General features: G+C 40.9%; 1 protein-coding gene across 9 annotated transcripts in view; it reads left to right on the forward strand.

Annotated features, from left to right (window-relative positions):
* The first annotated feature begins 586 nt into the window (after positions 1–586).
* BIRC6 (baculoviral IAP repeat containing 6) overlaps positions 587–20,961 on the forward strand; it is a 190,654-nt gene continuing 170,279 nt past the window's right edge. For 7 of the 9 annotated variants that reach the window (XM_072856604.1, XM_072856607.1, XM_072856602.1 and 4 more), the window contains exons 1-3: positions 590–974; positions 17,441–17,622; positions 20,571–20,708. In XM_072856604.1, coding sequence (XP_072712705.1) covers positions 716–974; positions 17,441–17,622; positions 20,571–20,708 — 579 coding nt within the window. In that variant the 5' untranslated portion in view covers positions 590–715. Of the gene's footprint in view, positions 975–17,440; positions 17,623–20,570; positions 20,709–20,961 lie in introns of all 9 variants that reach the window. The other 2 variants (XM_072856609.1, XM_072856608.1) reach the window with 2 other exon arrangements.

Raw genomic sequence — 20,961 nt, forward strand, 5'->3', positions numbered from 1 at the left:
ACGAAGGCCAGGGAAAGACGACGTCCAGCTGACCTGGAGGGAACGGAGAAATTACGCCGACTCCTCACAAGAGCGCAGCGCTCCGCCCTGAGGCAGGAACCTCCCCCAGCCGGCCTATGGCCGGGACCCGGCAGCGCCGCCGGCGCTCTCCCGGCAGGGCCAAGGCCGAGCAGGCCAGCTCCGCCGCCCTCCCGGAGGCGGCCCGCTCAGGCCTCGCTTGCTGCCGCTGCTCGGGCAGGGCCGGCCTCCCGCAGCGAAGCACGGCCGGGGCTGATGAAGGGCCCTCTGCCCGCCCGCCCAGCACACATCGTGTGTCGCCGCCGCCCCCCCTCCGGCCCCCCCGCCGCGCATGCGCACGACGGCCACAGGGGAGGCGGGTGCCTTCTGCGCGGCCCGCGGCCGCGCGCGCATGCAGGAGGGAGAGGGAGGATGAGGACGCGCGCGCGCAGCGGAGCCCCGCCCCTCCCCTTGTCCCCCCGCCCCTCTCCGTGACGAGCGGCTGCTGGCTCCCCCCGCCCTCCCCAGTGTCAGGCCGCGGTCGGTTCCGCATCCGGCGCGGTTGTGTCACTTCCTGCTCACGCTGGCGCTCTCCCTTTCCCCCTCTCCCCGGACCCGGATGGTGACTGGCGGCGGCGGCGGCGGCTCCAGGGACTGTCAGTGAGCGGCTCCCCCCGGGCCTCTTGTCCTGAGGGCGGTGGCGGCAGCGGCCGGGAAGATGGCTGCGGCGGCCTCCTGCTCTTCGGCGGCGGCGGCGCCGGCTGGGCCCGGGCCCGGGCCCGGGCCGGTGTCGGCCGGGCCGGGCTCCTGCGAGTGGCTGCTGCTGCGGGACGGCTGCCTGCGCTGCGACGCCGACGGTCTCTGCAGCCTGTGCTACCACCCGGCGCTCAACGCCATCCTGGCCGTGACCGCTCGCGGCGCCATCAAAGTCATCGACGGCACCTCGGGGGCCACGCTGCAGGCGTCGGCACTCAACGGTGAGCGTGGGGCCTGCGGGCCCCTCGGCCGCGGCCCGCGCGGCGGGGGGAGCGGGCCGTGGCAGCCCCCGGGGCGGCTGCGGGGCACGATCGCGGCGCTGCGGAGCCGGGGGGGAGGCGGGCCGGAGGCTCGCCGGAAAACAGGTGTCGTGGCGGGCGAGGGGTTTCCGCGTGGGGAGGCTCGGGGGGGAGAGGCCGGGCTTGGTTCAGGCCCTTGGTGCCGGGGGGTTCCTCTGGCTCCTTTTCCCCCTTTCTTGTTTTTCAAGCCTGAACGGTTCCTACTCTTCGGGGCAGAGGTACTCGTGTAGGCAGCACCGAGGCGTTTTTCTTCTGTAGGATGTGTTGGTGTGTCTACTGAAAGATTAAATGGGGATGGAAGGCTGTGATGTGTAGGGCTGTATTTTTTTATTTTGGTTTTTTTTCAGGTGTACTTGTGGGTGACATAACGTTGAACCTTCCAAAGGTTAGAAGCAGCATGTTGTGCAGGATAGGCATAGTTCTAGTTCTTATTGATATGTGATACTGTAGTAATTTATTTATTGAGCCTTAATCTGGGTTTGTTAAGAAGGCTTATTTCTTAAAAGTGTCATTTGTCTTACAGCTCAGAATTATTTAAGATCAGAATCGTTCATGAAGTTATTTGATGGTACATTTTTATATATATTTGCAAAGTTTTTCAGGCTGTTGAGTATCTTGACTGTCTCTGGTGCTAGTAACAGTATCCCTGCTATTATGTTAAGGAGGCATGATTAGGTACTGACTTTGTGGAGGCTAAGACTGTAGCATCTCCATAACTATGAAGCAACTTTTTTTGTTGCCCATTAATGTTTTTACACTATTAACAAATGAGTTCTATAGAAAAAGATCCATATGCCATTAACAGCTTTTGTTCCTGGTTCATTAATGGTTCTTAAGCTGTGGTACTTGTCAGAATATTGGTGGAGGGGGATGTTATTTGGTATATTGTGAGACCAACCCTTGGCATAGAAAGATATGTTTCTTACTAGTTGTGTGTTTACATGCTCAGGTTCTCCTTACAGTTGTGTGTTACTAATAAGATCTAACTTTGCCTAGCGGTGGTAGTGAAGGGTTGATGTTTGCCACCTGAACATGGCATAGTAATGTCAAAAATTGTGTGGAGATGCCATAGTGTAGGTAATATGTATACTTTCACCTTGAAAACCAGCAACTGTATTACAATGTCAAACTGAAGTGAGGAGGACAAAAATCAGTTACTTCCTTTCACAAGTTAAAGTTGGTATGTTGTAAAGTGTAAAGGTTAAGTGTTTGGGATGATAAAAAAAAAAAACTTTTGTGGAATTATTAAGAAGCTGTCAGCTGCTTTTGTTGTAGATCACTTGTATTGAAAATGAGGCTCTTGTGTGATGTTTCCCACTTTGTTCAGAATTCAGATCACTCTGCTTCTGTAATTCCCTTTCTTCTATCATGTTATCTCCTAAAGTGCTTTTTTTTTATTAATAACTTAATTTCTTACTTTCCTTTAAGGTCTTGCCAGAATTTGAGAATTGCTTTTAAGTTGTGGGTGAAGAGGGAATAAATCGAGGACTTAATTTGTAATTGGTTGTTTGTGTAGGAGGTGTTTAATTCTCATGAACAGAAAAAGAAGTGAGCTGTAAATCAAAGCCTAAGCTGTTGTTTTACACTCTTCTATGATAGAATTCTTGCAAGGGATTTGATTTAGTATTCAAAATACTAATGGCAATTCCCCCCTAAACAGTAACTATTTAAAAATAACTTATTGCATTGCTTCTGTTACGTACGTTCAGTCATGTATACTTCCTTTAGTGTCAGTCGTCTTTGTGACAGCAGGACTATAAAAGATGGATTCTACTCCTCCTCACATGAAACAACAGAATTGCTTGCAATCTACCCGGATTTTATCTGTGCAGTATAGCTGATGATTCCATTAGTGGGAAAAAATTTATAACCTTAGTTTAGTGTGAAGAAACTTTAAGCGAATGTCCTTATAGATTCAGACCAGCATGCCTGTCGGAAATCTGGTTCATCTCAGCAGTTGGTGTCTGTTGGGGCTGTTAGTGACTGTGTTCACTCTTGTTCTCTCCTTCTTCAGCCTTTCTTTGGGAAGAGGAGGAAAAGGGAATTCAACTGTTCTCTGATGTCTGCCTGCTCTGTACAGCGTCAGTTCTTTTGATGTAGGATAGTAGTAGTTGGACACTCAGAGCTGTAGACCAACTCTGTCCCTGCTCCCTCCCCTGCCATAAATGACAGGTCAAAGGATATTGTTGCTTCAGGGACTTCTGGTGCTATAACTAAAAATAGAGTCCCTGGGAATTAAAACTGCTTCTTTCGGGAGACTGCTTGTCCTCCTTGGTAATTGGGGCTGCAGGTCTTTTGCCCTGCCAAAAGATTTATATTGGACAGAAATGCTGTTGCTCATTACCTAAGGAAAACCAAAACATAGCAGGCCTCTGTTTCTAGAAAGCAAAGCAAGAAAAAGGATCCCCCATCGGGGGAGGGGGGGGTGGGGGATGAGAAAAGGAAACACCACTAAGCCTCAGTGTTGCTTTTATTTGCAGTTGCAGTTCACTGCGGCAGTACATTAAGCTTTGAGCTCATTCTCAGAGAAAAGATTGAACCTGTGGAATACTGAATTGGGTAAAGCAGTGGAGGCTGCCTTTGTTAGAATGTAAATGCAGATTGCTGTCTTTGGTGTGTAGAAGAACAAGACAAAAGATTCACAGCCAAAAGACAGTTCAGTTATAGATCAGGTCCAAACGTTAGGATATGGTCTCTGGTTTATGTCCTTCAGTTTCTCCTGTGAACATCATTGGTCTGATGTATGTCATGATCCAGGGATTGTTCTTCTGACCCCAAGCTGTAGGAATGCAGTGAGGATTATTATTATTAGTATACCACACTGAATCTTCATCACATCCATCTCTTGAAAGTATGTGATCATCTTTATCTGTTTCCTGTATGGGCTCTGTAGGCCTATTCAAGAGGGCCAGGTGATCATTTGCAACAGCCCAGAGTGTGGTAGTGAATAAGAGTACGATTGGTAAGGGGAAAATCAGGTGATCCTTTAACATTAATCCTTGTCTTACCTGGTCATGAGGTTGTCCTTTTTATTCTACCAAGGCATGCACAATATGCATTTTAGAGAACCAGACTGGGAGTGCTAGGACCATTCTTGTGATTACTGGATATTACACATTTCTGTGTGTTTGCTAGTAGTGATTAGTGAGGACTAGTTATGAATCTGTCATTCAAGTCCATCAAGTACTTTATTTTCCCTCTTAGGCATTTAAGTATTTGTATGCTTTCAGTTTCAAGTTGAACACTGGTAGCCAAAGAGCATGCTCAGTCTCCAAATACAGCACTAAGGATGAGCCTTTTCCTCTGTCTCAAAAACACAAAACAAAAAAAACAGACAAAAAACCCCCAAAGAATCAAAACAAACTTCCAGAATAATCTCCAGCGACTCTCTTAGTGTTTGTAGAGATGTTTCATTTATCAGTTCCTTCTGTTTACAAACAAAATAAGAAAACTGCTTGAACTGGGAGAGTGCTGTAATTCCCAGAGAAGCTTGGCCAGGAACACAGTAAGAAACTAAAATGTACTGTCAGATGGACAGTGGCCATCTTGAATGTTTCTGTAGGTTTTTCTAGGTTAATTTGACATAGCAATAGCTTCAGAGCCTTGTTCACTAAAATGCACAGTGTTTCATAGCTAAAGCCTTCTCAATTGCTATAGAGGCCCTAAGAGTAGTCAAAATACAGACTTCCGAATCCATACAGGGAAGGATCTGTTTGTCGTACACATATACCAGTTCCTGTAGGGGAAACAAGAGACTCTACATGGCCACCAGAGGCCTTCAGCCACAGTTCCTACAACAGAAGAGTTTAGAAGGAAATAGATCCCAGCCCAGGAGACTCACCTGGGGCAGCAAGTTCAACACCATTGTCTATCTGTCAGTGTTCCCTTTTGGGAAATCCTGTTTGTCTTCAGCTGATCACTTTGAATTATGGAGCCTTGGAAATCTATCAAGGGATATCCAGTTCTGTTTCTTTTTGATTCCTTTCCATGTGATGCAGAAGGCAAAACAAGAAGAAGAGATTCTCTTCTGTAGCTTGGAGATCATAGATGGAGTGTACACTTCTTATAATCCCCAGGAAGAGACTGTTGGGATACTCTGCTATCCAATTCTAGGCTTTAATTATTTGGGGACATCATAATCAGTTTCAACTGTTTCAAGGTCACTGTGGTAATACTGCTCAAGTTGTCTCCTTCATTCCTCAAAATTGGAGCGAAAATTGGAGCAAAATTGGAGTTTCTTTATCTTCTTGGCTCTTACTTTCATTTGTCAGTTATGAGACAAAAAATATTAATAATGAAGGCTGTTGCTCTGAATACAGAATTTTCTCCTTGTTTATTTTCTCATCGCATGGGGAGTATTGTTGGAAAGCTAGTGATCTGCTACAGCCCAGCTTGTGTTTGAGTATACTTGGATGACGATGCTAGTCTGGGTAAAATGCTTCCTAAAGACATCATTCAATTGATTTATGTGATCTTAAGGTCATTCATGAAGAGCCTTAAGCACTTGAAAAAGAGTAGGAGAATTGTTAGATTTGAGTCCAGTGTTTATACCAATAAAGATTCCAGACCGCTGTGTGCTCCATTTGTCTGCTAGCTTAGTCAGAGTATGTCAGATATCCCTTCTTACTTGCCATGCATCTTGCCAGACTGTCAAGATGCCATTAATTGATACGTCCAGGCTCTGTGGAAGCACATCTGGATTATCTTCTGCAGAAGCTAAACCAGAGTAAAAATAAAGATCTCTTCTTTTCACATGTCTTTAGAGGGGTGTTTGTGTTACTATGTTTACTGCAGGGATCCAGAAGTAACATCAGACAGCAATGCAGGCATATGTTATGTTTCCAGGCAAGATAGCACAACATTTTTCATTTTATTGATGGATCATTCATATCTGGACTGATGGATTTGTGGCTATCATTGCAACAGTAGCACTGTATTATTAGAGGTTGCAGAATGCGTTAATGTCAGATAATCAGAAATTTCCTAGCCCTCTGCAAATGGACTTTGAAAAAGGTCTTCTGCAGGAAGATGTATCTTTAAATGCCTCTTACTGACCCGAAGAGAAATACTGTGCTCTGCGTCAGGGATTTGAACTTTGACTTCCTGCCCTGTTCATCTCACAGGTAATTAAGGTATTTCTCATTGATACGAAGAATCCTTGGGAAAATACTGATTTTCAACCACAGTGCTGATTGTGGTCCAGCTTTGGTCAAGACAGCTTTTAATATGCTTATGTGATAAACCCTTCAGCTCAGCTCCCATTCATGTTGTATACTGTGTTATATAAAATGTAGAAGAAACTTGGCAGAAATATGTTCTGGCAGAGATAATTGATTAGTTCAAGTCCAGAACATTATGAAAGAAAACAGGTAAATCTCTGTTGGACTCAAAGTAATGGAAACATGGAGAAGGTTTTTGCGTTGGATTGCCCAGCCTAGTCATCTGTAGAAGCCCTGATCTTTTTACTATTTTGAACATCATGGTGATCAGTGGTTTGGATCAGTATACTCTTCTGTCCTATAATTGGTCCTTTCTAGCAGCCCACCACAATGTTAGCTGGCTCAGTAGAACCCCTTTCTGAGTCTTTAGTTATGTTGTGTATAACAATATTTTTATGGTTGCTATTGCATTGATATCCATAACTTGAGCTTAAGTGAAATACAACATCTGGGATTTTATAAGAGTATAAGAAAAAATCTATCCTAGACTGAAGATTCACCTTAATTGTTTCTCTCAAGCTTTTAATAACGATTATGTCTGATTTTTTGGTATGGTGTTGATCTGTTATTTCAGGTTTTCTTTCCAAGTTACTTTCAAATCAAGAAACAAAGCTGTCCGTCCTTCCTGTTAAGAGGATTCTTTAATTCTCCCTGAACTGTATGACGTCTTTCAAAAATGCTTCTTAGGCTGTCTTGGAGATGGAGATAAGACTTACAACCATGTGGACTCTTGGACAACTTTTGAGTGTATCAGTCTGTCCTAGGTCATGTTATGAGATAGCTTGTTGCATGTTGTCTATTCCAGTGGCATCAGTAGCTGCTCACCATTTTTTTTATTTTTAAATAAAAAATTTACACATGGATCAGTTCACTTTCCTGATGGTTCTTAAGTGATGCCACAGTATTGCTTTCTGCTGTTAGAAAGCTGTCCTTTAAATAGTTAATGCTCTCTTAATTGCAATGACTGCTTGCAGTCACCAGATGAGTGCTTGTCACTGAGTGTACGGTTCAAGAAAGAACATCTCTTGCCCTCAGTTCTTCCGTTTGTGAAGTACATGTGGATACCAACACTTGCAGCTTCTTTTGGTTTCTGTGGAGTCAAATGTTGGATTGTGTATTGGCCCAGTTCCTTTGCTGCCTTGTCTTTGGGAAGAGTATCAGGATTTGTAAGGACCCAGTGCACACTGCTAGTCAAAAAGTAGACAGGAAGTCTGGTATATGCAAAACATTTATTTTTAAGATTTGCATGTATGTTAGGGGAAAGAGCACTCCACAGATAAGACTGATGCACAAGAAGCGGGGGAGGAAAAAAAAAAGCTTTTGTTTTACAGCCTGGATTAAAAGTGTAAAATTATGGAAATAATAACTTATCTGTCACAGAAATGTAAACACTATTATGTTTAAAATTTTCTTGAGGTATTTGCTAGGGCTGTTCAGTGAGTATTTTATTGATTTTTTTTTTTAAATGTGTGACTTAAGAGAGGAAGGATTTGCTTATCAGTTAAGTAGTCTTGAAAATCAGTAGCATTAGTGAGAACGCATATCCAGTCTCAAGTGCTGGTTAATGAAGGCTTGCATAGCATACAGTCTGTCAGCAGTTCTTTAGTCCCCTATACAGTTCGTGGAAGGAAAACTGTTTGATCCACTGCACTCCCCTGACCTGACTGAGTGTGGAGCAGTCAGGATCTCATCTGAGCACTTGGCAGCTGTAGGAGAAGAGTTTGATAAACTGTTTACTGGGCAACAGGCTACAGAGACTCTATCATGAAAAACTCCTTATGGAAAGGAAGAGCTGGGAGCATGAGGGATGGGACTGATAACTATGATGGAGTGGCTGGATGACAATGGGGAAAGGGTTAGAAAAGGTTAGGGAAGTAGGAAGCTGGGCAGATGGCAGTGAGGACTGGGAAGATAGGGAGTGTTTTATTGGAGAGCAAGAAGGCGCTGTGGTTATTGTGGAGAAATACTGTGATAGAATTAGTTGACCTGTCTTCTAGGGAATCCTAGATTCATGTTGTGATGTAAACGATGACATACGATACGGCTCGATATACTTTTTTTAATAGTGGATTTTTTCTGTTCAGTTTTCTATAGCTTTTGTAAGTCAGAATTAACAAGATTAGCATTTGTCAACAAATAATCTTAGGTTCCCTCTCCATTCAATACAGAGAAAAGGAAGAGTCCTTACTCTGAACTTTTGGAGGAACCTGCTTCCCATTACCCATAGAAGGACCCTGGCAAGACCAGTCTTACAAAGCTCAAGTTAGCTTTTCTGAATGTCCCCTTTTAGTGACAGGGCTAAAGTTAAACTTACATAGTCACCAGGTTCAAATATTCCTACGCTGCAAATAGGTGTCTTAAACATACAAGGTCCTTCAATTTTGCCAGCTTCTCTAAAAGAATTTGAAAAGGCATCCTAAAGAATAGTTTCACTTTTAAATATAACTTAAACATGAATGGATCTAGTCTGTTCTACTTCAGCTTTGCTATGTAGAAGCAGTTATTAGGAGAATGTGGGAATGCATTTAATTAATTTGAAGTACCCATAAGATTTTAGTGGAGTTGGAGCCTGGTGTACTGGACTCTGAACTGACTCATAATGCCAGAATGAGATCTTGGAGTTGTGCTAGAGAGATGAAATGCCAGCTAAACGCTCACTAGTTATCATATAAGCAATTACTAGAGAAGTTGTCAAGAACCCAACAGAGAATATAAGTCCATTTCAATGCCTGTATATATGCAGTTTTGATATTTCCATCTCAAAAAGACTATAACAGGACTAGAAGCTTAAGGTGTGGGATGGCTTATGTATGTGAGACAGTATTCAACCTGAAAAAGTTGATGGAGATGATTGGGAATGGGGAGATAAGAGAGTGAGAGAGGTTTGCAAAATTCTGGATGTGTGAAAAATGTAAATTGGGAGTTGATTGTCTCTTCTAGTACAAGAGCTGAGGGCATCAAAAGAAGTAACTGTGAGAAATAGTAAAATATGGAGCTCCTGGCTACAGAACATTGTGGACGCCAAATGTTTGTGGAATTACAACAGCGTTGGACAAACTGATGGAAGAACAACCTATCAAAGGTCATTATATCAAAAAGAAATAACTTTTTGCTCAGAAGGTCCCTGAGCACAAAATAGCAGGGGCTGAGGGTTTTATAGGAGAGTACCACTATATACATACCCTTTCTTAAATTCTTCACTAACCTCTTGGTTTAGACCACTGTCTTGGACAAAATGTGGGGTTATGTGCATTTTCCTCTGATCCAGTATGTTTGCTTCTGTGTTCAGTGTATTTCCTTGTATTTCCTTAAAAGTAATGTCAAAAAGAGAAAGGTAGGTAGTAACTCAGCAGTCTAACATAGCTGTTGAACTACTGCTGTAGTAATGGAAGACTGCTGTTAGATTTCCTCCTAAACCCTTTTTCCTGCAGACTAAACGAGCCCAGTTATCTTAGTCTTTCTTCATGTGTTGTATGCTCCAGCCCTCTAACTGTCTTAGTACCCCTTCATGGGACTCTCACATATGTGCTGATATCTCAGATGGAGGCCTGAAACTGGACACGGTATTCAGGATGTGGACTCAAAATTGCTGAGTAGAGGAGACTAATCTTTTCCCCTGATCTACTGCCCGTGCAATCCCCTGTGTGGTAACAGTTTGTTGCTGCAGGGATGCATTGCTGCCTCTTGTTCAGCCTGTCCATCAGGATCCCCAAGTTCTTTCTGTTGGGTTGCCACCTAGACAGGTGGTCCCCAGCTTCTGTTGATGTATGGGGTTATATTCCATACCAGGTGTAAGACCTTGCATTTGTCTTTGAACTTCTGGAGGTTTGTATCAAGGCATTTCTATGGCTTTTTGAGATCCTTTTAAAAGGCTGCCCTGCCATTTAATACATCAGTTGCCCTCAGTTGCCTCCCATTTGGTGTCATCCACAGTCTTGCTAAAGGTGCAGTCTGTTCCATCGCCCAAGCCATTGATGAAGATAGTAAATCATATCAAGCTTTGCTGAATGCCACTCATAACTGGCTGCCAGGTAGGTGTTGAATCATTAACTGCTAACTTTGCGCATGACAGTCTAGCCAGTTTTTCACTTGTCTTGTAGCCCACCCATCTGCTTTTGAGAACTTGCTGCTTCTCCCAATTTGGTATTTTGGAAGCTCCTTATAATATTGGGGCTTGGCAGGGAGCGAAGCTAAACCATTTCCTGCCAAACAGTCTTGGGAGTTTAAAAAGTGCCATAACTGGGGATGTTTTCTCCTGTTACAGAGACTGCAGGGTACGTAATGCGTGAACTCAGATGCTCTAGCCACTTGAGTGACAAAAAGAGGAACGGGTGGTAAAATTTCATCTTGCAAAGGTTCTTTGTTGTGAAATGCTGCAGTGGGAATTGCTCTTGAAGAACGGGAACTTCCTGTTACTGAGCTGTGAAGTATTCCTTGCCTGTCTCTTGTTCTGGGTGGATGCTGTGTAATCTGTCTGTCTGCAATTTGTGAAAGACAACTTTCCTGAAAATTTTTAATCATAGCTTTTCACTTTGAGAAAAATTTTGAATAAGTCACTGCCCTCTGTGAGGTGTTTGCAGGAGAATTGCAGGGCGTTAAATTTTCACAATTAACCTGAGTTTGCAGGAAGGATTGTAGAATACCTTGTGAAATCTTTCATAATTTGTTCTTGGGATAATGGTAGGAAGCTCTGTGAGCAATTACGTTCTGTACGGCATAAAAGGTGGCAGTGATGTTAGGTACACGGAGATCTGAAACAACGTAAAGAGCATGGGCACAAAGAGAGCTCACCAGTGTCTTCCTGCTGATTCAGTCTCGGTTTAAGTCTGTAGAGTGGAAGAAGACCCTATGCCCGCAAAGCTAGCGAGATATGAACTGCCTTGATCTCAGTGGGTTTTTGTTTATGTTCTGAAACCTTTTAAGTGCTAATGTTATCTTCTGTTAGTAGTTGCTTGATCAGACACATCTAGTTAATATTCATGTCTCAGTCTCCAATGCTTTGGCCCAGATAACACATCTTCCTACTCTAATAAGGATTATTAAAACCAGTTATCATATAATGAAACTGATACTGAAACAATTCTGTCCTGTTTGTTGCTAAAGGAAAAGATAAACTGTAGATCATGTGTCTTGTTCTTGATTAACTAAATCCAGTTTTGGCAAATAAGGGAGTTTGAAGGCACTTTGTGATGTTAAGCTGGGTATTTCTGCTTCCTTTAGCATTCTTACTGTTTGGAGAACGTTTTTAGTTTTCTTTCCTGTTTCAGCTCTGAATGTGTTTTTGCTTTATTCAGTTATTTTGGACTGTTCTTCCAGGTGATGTGGCAGATGGAGGTGTGTGTATATAGTGATATCTAAAAGAGAAAATGTTGCTTGTGTATAGCTGGTTTAAGCCCATCTACATAATTTGTCTAAAATAGCAACTTGAACTTGTTTTTGTCCAATAGATTCCTTTCCATCCTTTCCTCAAGTCTGAGAATGCTTTTGTTTTGGGAAAGGAGGGACCCATGGAGTGTCTTCATGGTGGCAGCAGAGTGCTTTGCTGAGGTGATGTTTAGAGCAAATAAGGGGCTGGGCCTGGACCTGGAAGATAAAACTGCACTGCTGAAGTTTGCACTGAAGATGTAGGTGAGGAAGAGAAGAGGAGGAACAAGAGAGAATCTGAAACTGATAACTTCAGTAATGATGAGCAGTCATGGCCTGGTTTGGCCATGCCTTAGCCATCTTCTCATTACTGTGTTCCCAAATGTTCATAACCACCATGTCTTTGTTTCGTTTGGGAGCCACTGATGTAAAACAATTTAGAGACAACTTTCTCCTTTTTAAACCAGACTTGCAGTGGTTTGCTTTTTGTCCTCTTTTGTGTTACCCTTTGCAACAAATCCATAGTTGTGTTTTTATGTAGTATTGGTTCAAAATAGTTTCCTGCAAATATAGCAAGTTAAGATAGCAAGTTAAACTTTAAGTTTTTTTGGGTTTTTTTTGTACTGTAGAACTTCCTCAAACTGCAAGTGTTCTGATATGTTTGCCTTGGCAAACTTGTGTTACTTAGGTAGCATGCAATGACATGTTATACTTGCTAGCTGGATTTTTCAGTTGGTTTTATGATTATGTGAAAAGGTAGCAATAGGAAAGGCACCTGCCTTGCAACAAATGAGGACAACTGATACATATGTTTTTTTTAATCCCAGGTACACATGAAACATGTGTGAGAAGTAGCTGAGCAATGTTTGGCAAGAAGCATTTTTGTCTCTAATGGAAAGGGTGGTGTTGCTGTCCGCTAACCTGGCTTCTGAAAGGAGAATTTCACACAGCATATTACCATGAGCGATAATACCTCCTAAACTTGAAGCTTTACACCCACACTTCACAACAGAAAGGGGAAAATTAAAATTTTATTCTAACAGTAAATTTTAAGGACTTCTGCAGTTGTACCATTCCCTTCTCTTGAGTTTTTGGATTCTCTTGCCTTTAAATGGCTTGATGTTCAAATCTAATGATACAAAGTTAATAGGATACGTAGGGCTTTTGATCTCCTGAAACTTTATCCATTTAGCTTCCCATGGTTTGAAATGAGTACCGAGATATTGTTTGAATATTTTAGTTTAAATTGGAAGTGCAAAAACTGGTATCAGTGCACATAATGTGTGTGTTTTGCTGAGCTGATGGGATTTCTATTTCTCCAAAAATGTTACTTTAATTCTTAATCTAAAGACCTAGTTGCATTTATAGATCGAAGTTATGGATGTTCCTTTAGATATTTGATTGGTCTTGGATCTTAGCATTATGGAATTAGTGCTATGATGCATGTGTTTACCACTTTCACTTTACAGCTGCAGATAAAAGTGTTAGTTTACTGTAATTTAGAAACTATTTGGGTTTTTTGCATGCTGTGCATTGGGAGCTTCTTGTCATAGAGAATTACTGACTTTGTGGTATGTTTTAGTGCTTTTCCTGGCTAGGAGTTTTCAAGGTGAATTAACTTTTTTCCAAATATTGGAAAAGATCAAAGGTGTTACTATCAACATTAATCTACCTCTCCATGATGGTGGCCATGCATATTCAGGTGACAGCCACTTTCTCTTAAGCTCTAAATCTTTGAGGCTAAAGCTATCTATAGCAGTGTTGTGGTTTAACTCCAGCTGGCCACTAAGCACCACACAGACACTTGCTCACTCCCCGCCTGTGCACACACACCCCCCCCCGTGGGATGGGGGAGAGAATCAGAAGGGTAAAAGTGAGAAAAGTCATGGGTTGAGATAAAGTCAGTTTAATAGGTAAAGCAAAGCAAGGAATTCATTCCCTCCTTCGTATGGGCAGGCAGGTGTTCAGAGATCTCCTGCTTTACTAAGCAGGACTCCATCATGTGTAACGGTTACTTGGAAAGACAAACGCCATCACTCCAAATGTCCCCCCTTCCCTTCTTCTTCCCCAGTTTTATATACTGAGCATGATGTCATATGGTATGGGATAGCCCTTTGGTCAGTTGGGCTCAGCTGTCCCAGCTGTGGCCCCTCCCAGCTCCTTCTGCACCTGGCAGAGCATGGGAAGCTGAAAAGTCCTTGATTTAGTATAAGCACTACTTAGCAACAACTAAAACATCCCTGTATTATCAACACTGTTTTCAGCACAAATCCAAAACATAGCCCCATACTAGCTACTATGAAGAAAATTAACTCTATCCCAGCCAAAACCAGCACAAGCAGACAAATGGAGACAAGCTTTTTCATTCTTCTACTTCTTGAAACGCAAGGCTAACTTTCTAATTAGTTTGTTTCATCTTAATACCTGCAAACAAGGGAGCACAGTAGATGCTGTTTAGACTGTTATGTGTTCTCCAGACAAGTTTGTTTTCTGTAATATTTTTTGTAGGTCAGATTTTGATCACAGGAAATTGCTGATCTCTGTTCTGTATTGTTTGAAACAAAGAAGGCGGAGGGGGAATGTTCCTTTTCTCAAATTCTTCAGTTCTGCAATCTGATGTTTATTTGTTTTTAAGTTTTCAGGTTGCTAGTTCTGAGGTTGTTATAGCTGACATACCATAAAGCAGTATGCTATTGGGCTTGCAGTTCTAGCATGCTAACAGCCTGCCAGGAACTGGCAGGAACAGCCTTATAGGAACTGGCAAAAGACTTAATGACTTCTTTGTGAGTTGTTTTGTTTTTAATCCTAGACAGATAAGCTGGAGATATTGGGAGAAGCTATGATCCACTTGTGCCAAGACTGTAAAGTAAAATTGTTAAAAATTTTGAATAACTCTTTCTTCTTCCACCACCCTAAATAAATTACAGCTGAAGTAATTAGGGCTAAAATGAGAATAACGATTCGGTTTTGATGATCTGGCTTAAGTCATTTAGTGAGTTTATGTGAAACTTTTGAACTGTGATTTGTGAAGATGTAGATCACTACTTATTGCTAGTAAACTTAGCCAGGCTGGACAGACAGGACATAATGTTGTAGTGCCACCAGTAGGTTTTTCAAAGGATATTGGTCGGAGTCTTTTGGCACATTGTAAAACGTTGATCCTGAGTTAGAAACGACCCTTCTGCCAATGCTGATGATTAGACTTTTCTAGGCGTGATTAGACTTTTCTAGGCGTGATTAGACTTTTCTAGGCGTGATTAGACTTTTCTAGGCGTGATTAGACTTTTCTAGGCATTTCTTCTACAGTGGTGACTTCTTCTATAGTGGTGACTTCTAAATTCTTTAGTTTCTGGGTTCCCAACCTACTGTTTTAATCATATGGCCAGCCATATGTGAACTATGATACAGTTTGTGACTAGTAGTAGAACCATCTAGAAATGTGTTTTCTGAACTTCAAAATTAAGCTCCTAAGTTTGCAAAATAGCTTGTCAACAGTTCAGAGGCTATTCAAAGTGTAAACCAGTGAGTTGCAGAATGTGTTTCCCAGGGTGTTGGAATGACACTAAATATTGATTGAATCACTTCCTTGAAGCTCCATCGACTTAGGCTAAGGGAGCTTGTTTTGTTTTTATGTGCTTCGAGTAAAATACAACCAGCAACTGTAAATAACTTTCTAGGTACAGTTTGGCCAAAGTCTTTCTGTCAGTGTAACCAACCAAAATATTAACCAGCACAGTAGGAATCACAGCTGTTAGGCAATATATTTCTTGTGCTGTAGTTATAACTTTTTTTTCATAATGGAGCAGAAATATTATGTTGATTAGGCATGTTATCTACCTCATTAGTAATCTTAATTGGCTTCTAAAAATTGGGACTACTTACACAGAGGATATTAGTTAGCCATTTGGTAGTTTAGACATGAGATTTCACGAACTTCACTACAGAACTGATAAAATAAGAATGGTCTAGCCTGGAAAGCCACAAGGGCTGGGGCTCCTCCAGGCTGCTGAACTAGTCATAGGGCATGATCATAGTCCTGTGCTTGACAGAAAGTAAGGAAAGTGCAAAAGAAAGTGTTATGGTGTTGGCACTGCCAGAGAAGGTGAGCTGCTTTTCCCATTTTCTCTGGGAAGAAGGAGGAGAGAAGTGATGGGTTAAAGAAAGTGTCCTGTAATGATCCATCACTTGGATCACACTGAATAGACTGCAAACACCATGTGAATCTACTGAGGTTTCTAGTTAAGGGCATGTGATACCTTTCAGTTTATTTACATAATAGTTTCCAGTACATTGTTGAAACTAATAATTTTAAAGACGTTAAAACTTGTATTTTAATTTTTGTTGAAACTTTTATTTTTCTGTAGAATGACTTACTTCCTTGCCTGCAGCTGTGTTGTCTGTAGAAAGTCTTGTGTGAGGAACTCCAATGTATTGGCAAAAATACACTTTGAAACTAGTTGATTTGCCATTCAGAGGACCCTTTTTTGTTGAGCTAGGACTAACGACTTCACAACTATCAAGTGATTCCAGTGCTCTTGAAGTGTTTCTGACTGTTACAGCAATGATTACAATTGCAGTATACTTCATGCAGGCAAAGGCATATGTCCTATATTTTGAGAGTATATGAGTCATTGTTTCTAAAATTTTGGTGAGAAGGGCAGCTGACAACTATTCTTGACCTGAGTTTTCGAGAGAGGATACCACAAATGCAGTGTGGTTGGATTGATGTGCCCTATATTTGGATAAGCTTTAATTTCCAGTTAACTGTACGTGTGAAGACAACGGAATTATGTAGCTGTCTTTATCTGGATGCTTTATCTGTATGCTAGCTACCTAAATGGTGATTTTAAATTATTCATAATATAAACAGTATCCAGTGTCTGAGGAAAGAGGAGAACAGTGGCGGGACTTGATTAATGCGAAATTTAATGAAACTCCTGTTCCTGTGCAACAGGAAGAGATCTATGTTGATGATCCAGTGATTTCAGCTTTGCCCTTCGGATGATTTGTCCATGCATTTATACATACAGTCTGCTTCTGTAGCAGCAGCTTACACTTTCTGTGAATTAAAGCAATTTGCCTTCTACACAGATACCATATTACATGGATTTAGTTTTACAATCCATCTAGCCTTAGAGACATAGTAATGTCGAGTAACATTAAACATTTCTGGGGATAATATCCATTGCCACAGCCTTTCCTTATTTATCTGCCAACAGTCTTCCTCCACCCCCACCAAACTTCTCTAACCTGTTACTGACATCATGTGTGCAGTGCTGAGCAGAAATAAGCTACCTTAGTGTCTCGGGGAACACATGTAGCATTGGCACATGTTATATGCTATACTTAGTTTTTAGAAGTTTGACTATTGTTTTGCTTGATTAAATGGTGTTAATCAGCCCTAATAGTAGTTTAGCTATTTTGTCTTAATTTTCATGCTGATTTGTACAATTTAATTCTTATTATTGATTGTCAGCTAACATCAAGTACATCAGGCATCTACATTAGGCTTGAAAACACTAGTTTAGGCCTCCTGGTAGGAGCAGGACTTGGATGATGGCTTCCATTACAGGAATAAAATGGTTGTAGTTGTTGATGGGATGTATAGATTTTGGTTGTTTGTTTTTTAATATAGGAAATATAAAGGTTTGGTGAAAGTTGTAGTAGTTAAAATGCTAGTTTTTTATCATCTCAAGAAGTAAAGATTTTGCTGAAGTGTTACATTACTTTCCAGAACAGATATTAAAGGTCTTTTATAAAAGCTGTTTTCTAATTGGATCTTGCTTTTTGTCTTTCCCTTTATAGCTAAACCAGGTGGACGGGTGAAATGTCAGTATATTTCTGCTGTGGATAAAGTGATCTTTGTGGATGATTATGCAGTAGGATGTAGGAAAGATCTCAATGGCATCTTACTATTAGACACAGCTCTGCAAACGCCTGTTTCAAAACAAGATGATGTGGTTCAGCTTGAATTGCCGGTTACAGAGGTAAGATGTGGAGAGGGGAAAAAAAGAAAAAAGAGTATGTAAATAACTCTGTCAGAAATACTGAAGCCAGGCGTTTGACCCTGAGTTTCTAGTGTGATGTTAACAGCATGTAATGGAAAAGTTTCTTAGTTATTAGCTATCATAACTGCAAAAAGCTATTGCCCTATCTGTATCTCAAACAAGTAAGACCTCGCCTCATCAAGAGCACGTTACTTCAGACAAAATAACTTTTTAGTGACCAGAAATAAGGAGTCATTTCCAGAGCTTTGTCAGTGCTTATGTATGGAATCTTCTAGAGGTCAGTCTGGTAATTACTTCTAGAGGTCAGTCTGGGCTGCTAGGCATCCTCGAATTTTTTTGTTTTAGGCTTTCAGGAAAACAAAGACAATTAAAATCAGCTAATACGGTGTTGCTACGTGTGAAGAACTAATGCTGGAATCTAACTTTTCTAGCTAGGTCAGTTGACCTAATTAAAGCCTTTTTTTCCCTGCAAACCTGGCATCCCTTTTATGCTTGGACTATCGCAGCTGTAACACAATTCCTCCTGGTTTGAGACAATATAGCCAAACGTTTAGTGTCACTTTAAGGGAATCAAATGTATAAATTTTTACTTAGCGTGTAACGCTTAGGATTTTGTTGCATTGGTTTACCTTCAGCTAGCATAGCATTTATTAGGTGAGGTAGCATGTACATTCTTATTTTCAAATGTTGCCTAATACAAGATGGCTAACAATTGCTTCTTTTCTAAGGCACTTGGTGATGAGGAAAGTAGTTCTCACCTTTGGAGTGGTCATGAAGTAATAGACCTGGGAAGTAAATCTGTACAACAATTTTAATTACAAGTGAGATTAATTCTTTGTTTGGGAAAAGCATAGAGCATCTGCAATGGTAATATTTAGAACAGGGCTTACAGTCAAAAAAACCAAAACTGGACTACTAGATCCAGATTCTGAATCTTGAGATCACCCTGAGAAGAAAGCACTTCCCACTCATTTCTGTGGGAAATAAATATATATTGAATGATGCACCACCAACAAAAACTTATCCTGAGCATTGATTTAAAATATTTATGGGCTCTTGCAGTATTGAGTAATAGGTGCTTATTATGAACCAAGAATGTGTGTTATATGTGAGGTTTTTAACTACTTGTCTTGAGTAGGAGTAACAGCAATAAAATGTTGCTTCATAGAGATCTCTGAAGAGAGCTTTCCAGGTCCTCAGGCTTGCTGCCACTGGCATCATTTTTACACCTGTTGTGGGTAATTACAAAATCTTGGTATGCATGGCTGAGTGTGAAGAGACTGACAGAGGTCAGCATTTCCTTTCTTAAGTTTTGCTGTCACTGGTTTTCAGTCTCACATGGTTCAATACAACCTATAAGTTTGTGTCAGTGTTAGCTAAAGATTCCTTGGTTCTAAAGAGTTTACAGACCCCTATTTCAAGGTTAAAATAGAGCACTTCTCTGTAAAGGTCCTTCCTGTAGAAAAAAAAACCTGCAAAATATTATAGTTCACTAGGAACAGATTTGGGGAGTTCATGGCCGGATCAGTGAGGTGGGAGGAAAAACATTAGCAGTCTTCAGTTCTTACTTTTAATTTTAGAGGAGGTACTTTGACCTCAGAAAATTTTAGTAAATATTAAGCAAACATCATACAAACGCATCAGTCCACCCCTTTCATCATAGGAAGGTCAAGAACCTTTATCCAAGCAAAAGCCTTTATTTTTTGTTAGTCTCTAGAACTTCTGCAAATTTTTGCACTTAAATGAAGTAGTCTTTTTATATGATTGATCTGCTGGTAGTACAGTGCATCTTTATGCATTTCTAATCACCACATTGACGAGTTACGATGCAGCCTCTATGCTGTTTTTACTTCTTTGTAGAACGCTGTCAATTTGTGAACTTCCACAATCTATCTGTTGTTGTTCTGTCATCTGCAAGAGACTTGAGAAGTATGAGATACCACAAGAATTGTAATTGTCTTTTTATTGAAATCTGAGAAACAGGTAGAGCCTTAGCTAGGGGACTGATTTGCCTTATTTCTGTCTGTCTTCCCCTGAACTCCCCAAGGACGTAACCAAGTGGCCATTTGGCCCATTCTGTTTGGAGCAGTTTGTGGCTGTTTGAAGGACTGGCTGGCCATTGCCCTTGGGAAATATTTCCCTGTGTTTGTAACTTGAAAGATTTCATGTAACATATTTCAGATGTTAGCCCACCTAACAACAGGTATAGAATACTCTGTGCTTTGCACGTAAAGCGTACCTTTAAATCTTACCTGTTGATGTGAAGTTAGCAGAGGGACAAGCTTGAGACAGATGGGACTTGGAAGAAAAAAAGTCTATAAAAGGATGTTTATAGTGTTCTTTTCTAGATGCATTATTTCTGAGTTTTAAGAATTTTTAGATTCTAAACTAGCCTGGTTTTTTTCTGCCTCATTTTGCAGCTTCATTATACTAGCATTGTAAGTAATTTATCTCTAATTTTGTTGCAACATTGTTTTTCTCATTATCATCTACTTTTTTTAGATACAAAGCTACTCAGAAAAATGTCAAGACTTTGTTCTTGCTCTCACTTTTTGTCCCTAAAGCTGAATGAATCCTTTTGAAGGAAAAGCATGGGGCAATAGATGTCTCCTTTTTGCTTGGCTTTAATATATGTTCTGTTTTAATTGTTTATATGACTGACTTGTTTAACATTTGCTAATATTGCCCTTGAGGGAACCTGTAGTAATTACTGTCACTATTGCTGAAGTTTATCCACTGATTGGCCTACAAAGTAAAATTTGGAACTACTTACTCAACTCTGGGTCTTTTATGGGAATTATGCTGCTATAATATATGATAAAGTAGGATGTGACAAATTACATTTCCCAGAGTAATGAAACAGGTGTAATTCTTGTCTGTAGTTATTCAACGTGGATGCTAACTTTTCTTGCACATCTGCATTTTAGGCTCAGCAGCTGTTATCTGCTTGCATAGAAAAAGTAGATGTTTCTAGCACAGAGGGATATGACTTATTCATCACACAACTGAAGGATGGTTTAAAAAATACCTCACATGAAACAGCAGCAAATCATAAAGTTGCAAAGGTAAGAATTTGTCTCTGTACTGTCTAACATGGATTCCCAAGTCTAATTTGCTTGGCTACCATTATTGAAGCATACAAAATGCTTGACATAGTGTGGTGGATTTTGTTTGAAGAGCGTGGAATGTATTACATGCTCCTTAGTTCCTCTCTGTGAAGTTTCACTTGTTAAGAGAACAAACAAGGTTGGTTTTCTTGCTGATAAACCCAACTAATAAACCCAGCTGAGCTTAAATCCGAAGTTATTGACTTTCCTT

Source organism: Ciconia boyciana, chromosome 3, assembly GCF_034638445.1.
Source record: "Ciconia boyciana chromosome 3, ASM3463844v1, whole genome shotgun sequence".
NCBI lineage: Eukaryota > Metazoa > Chordata > Aves > Ciconiiformes > Ciconiidae > Ciconia > Ciconia boyciana.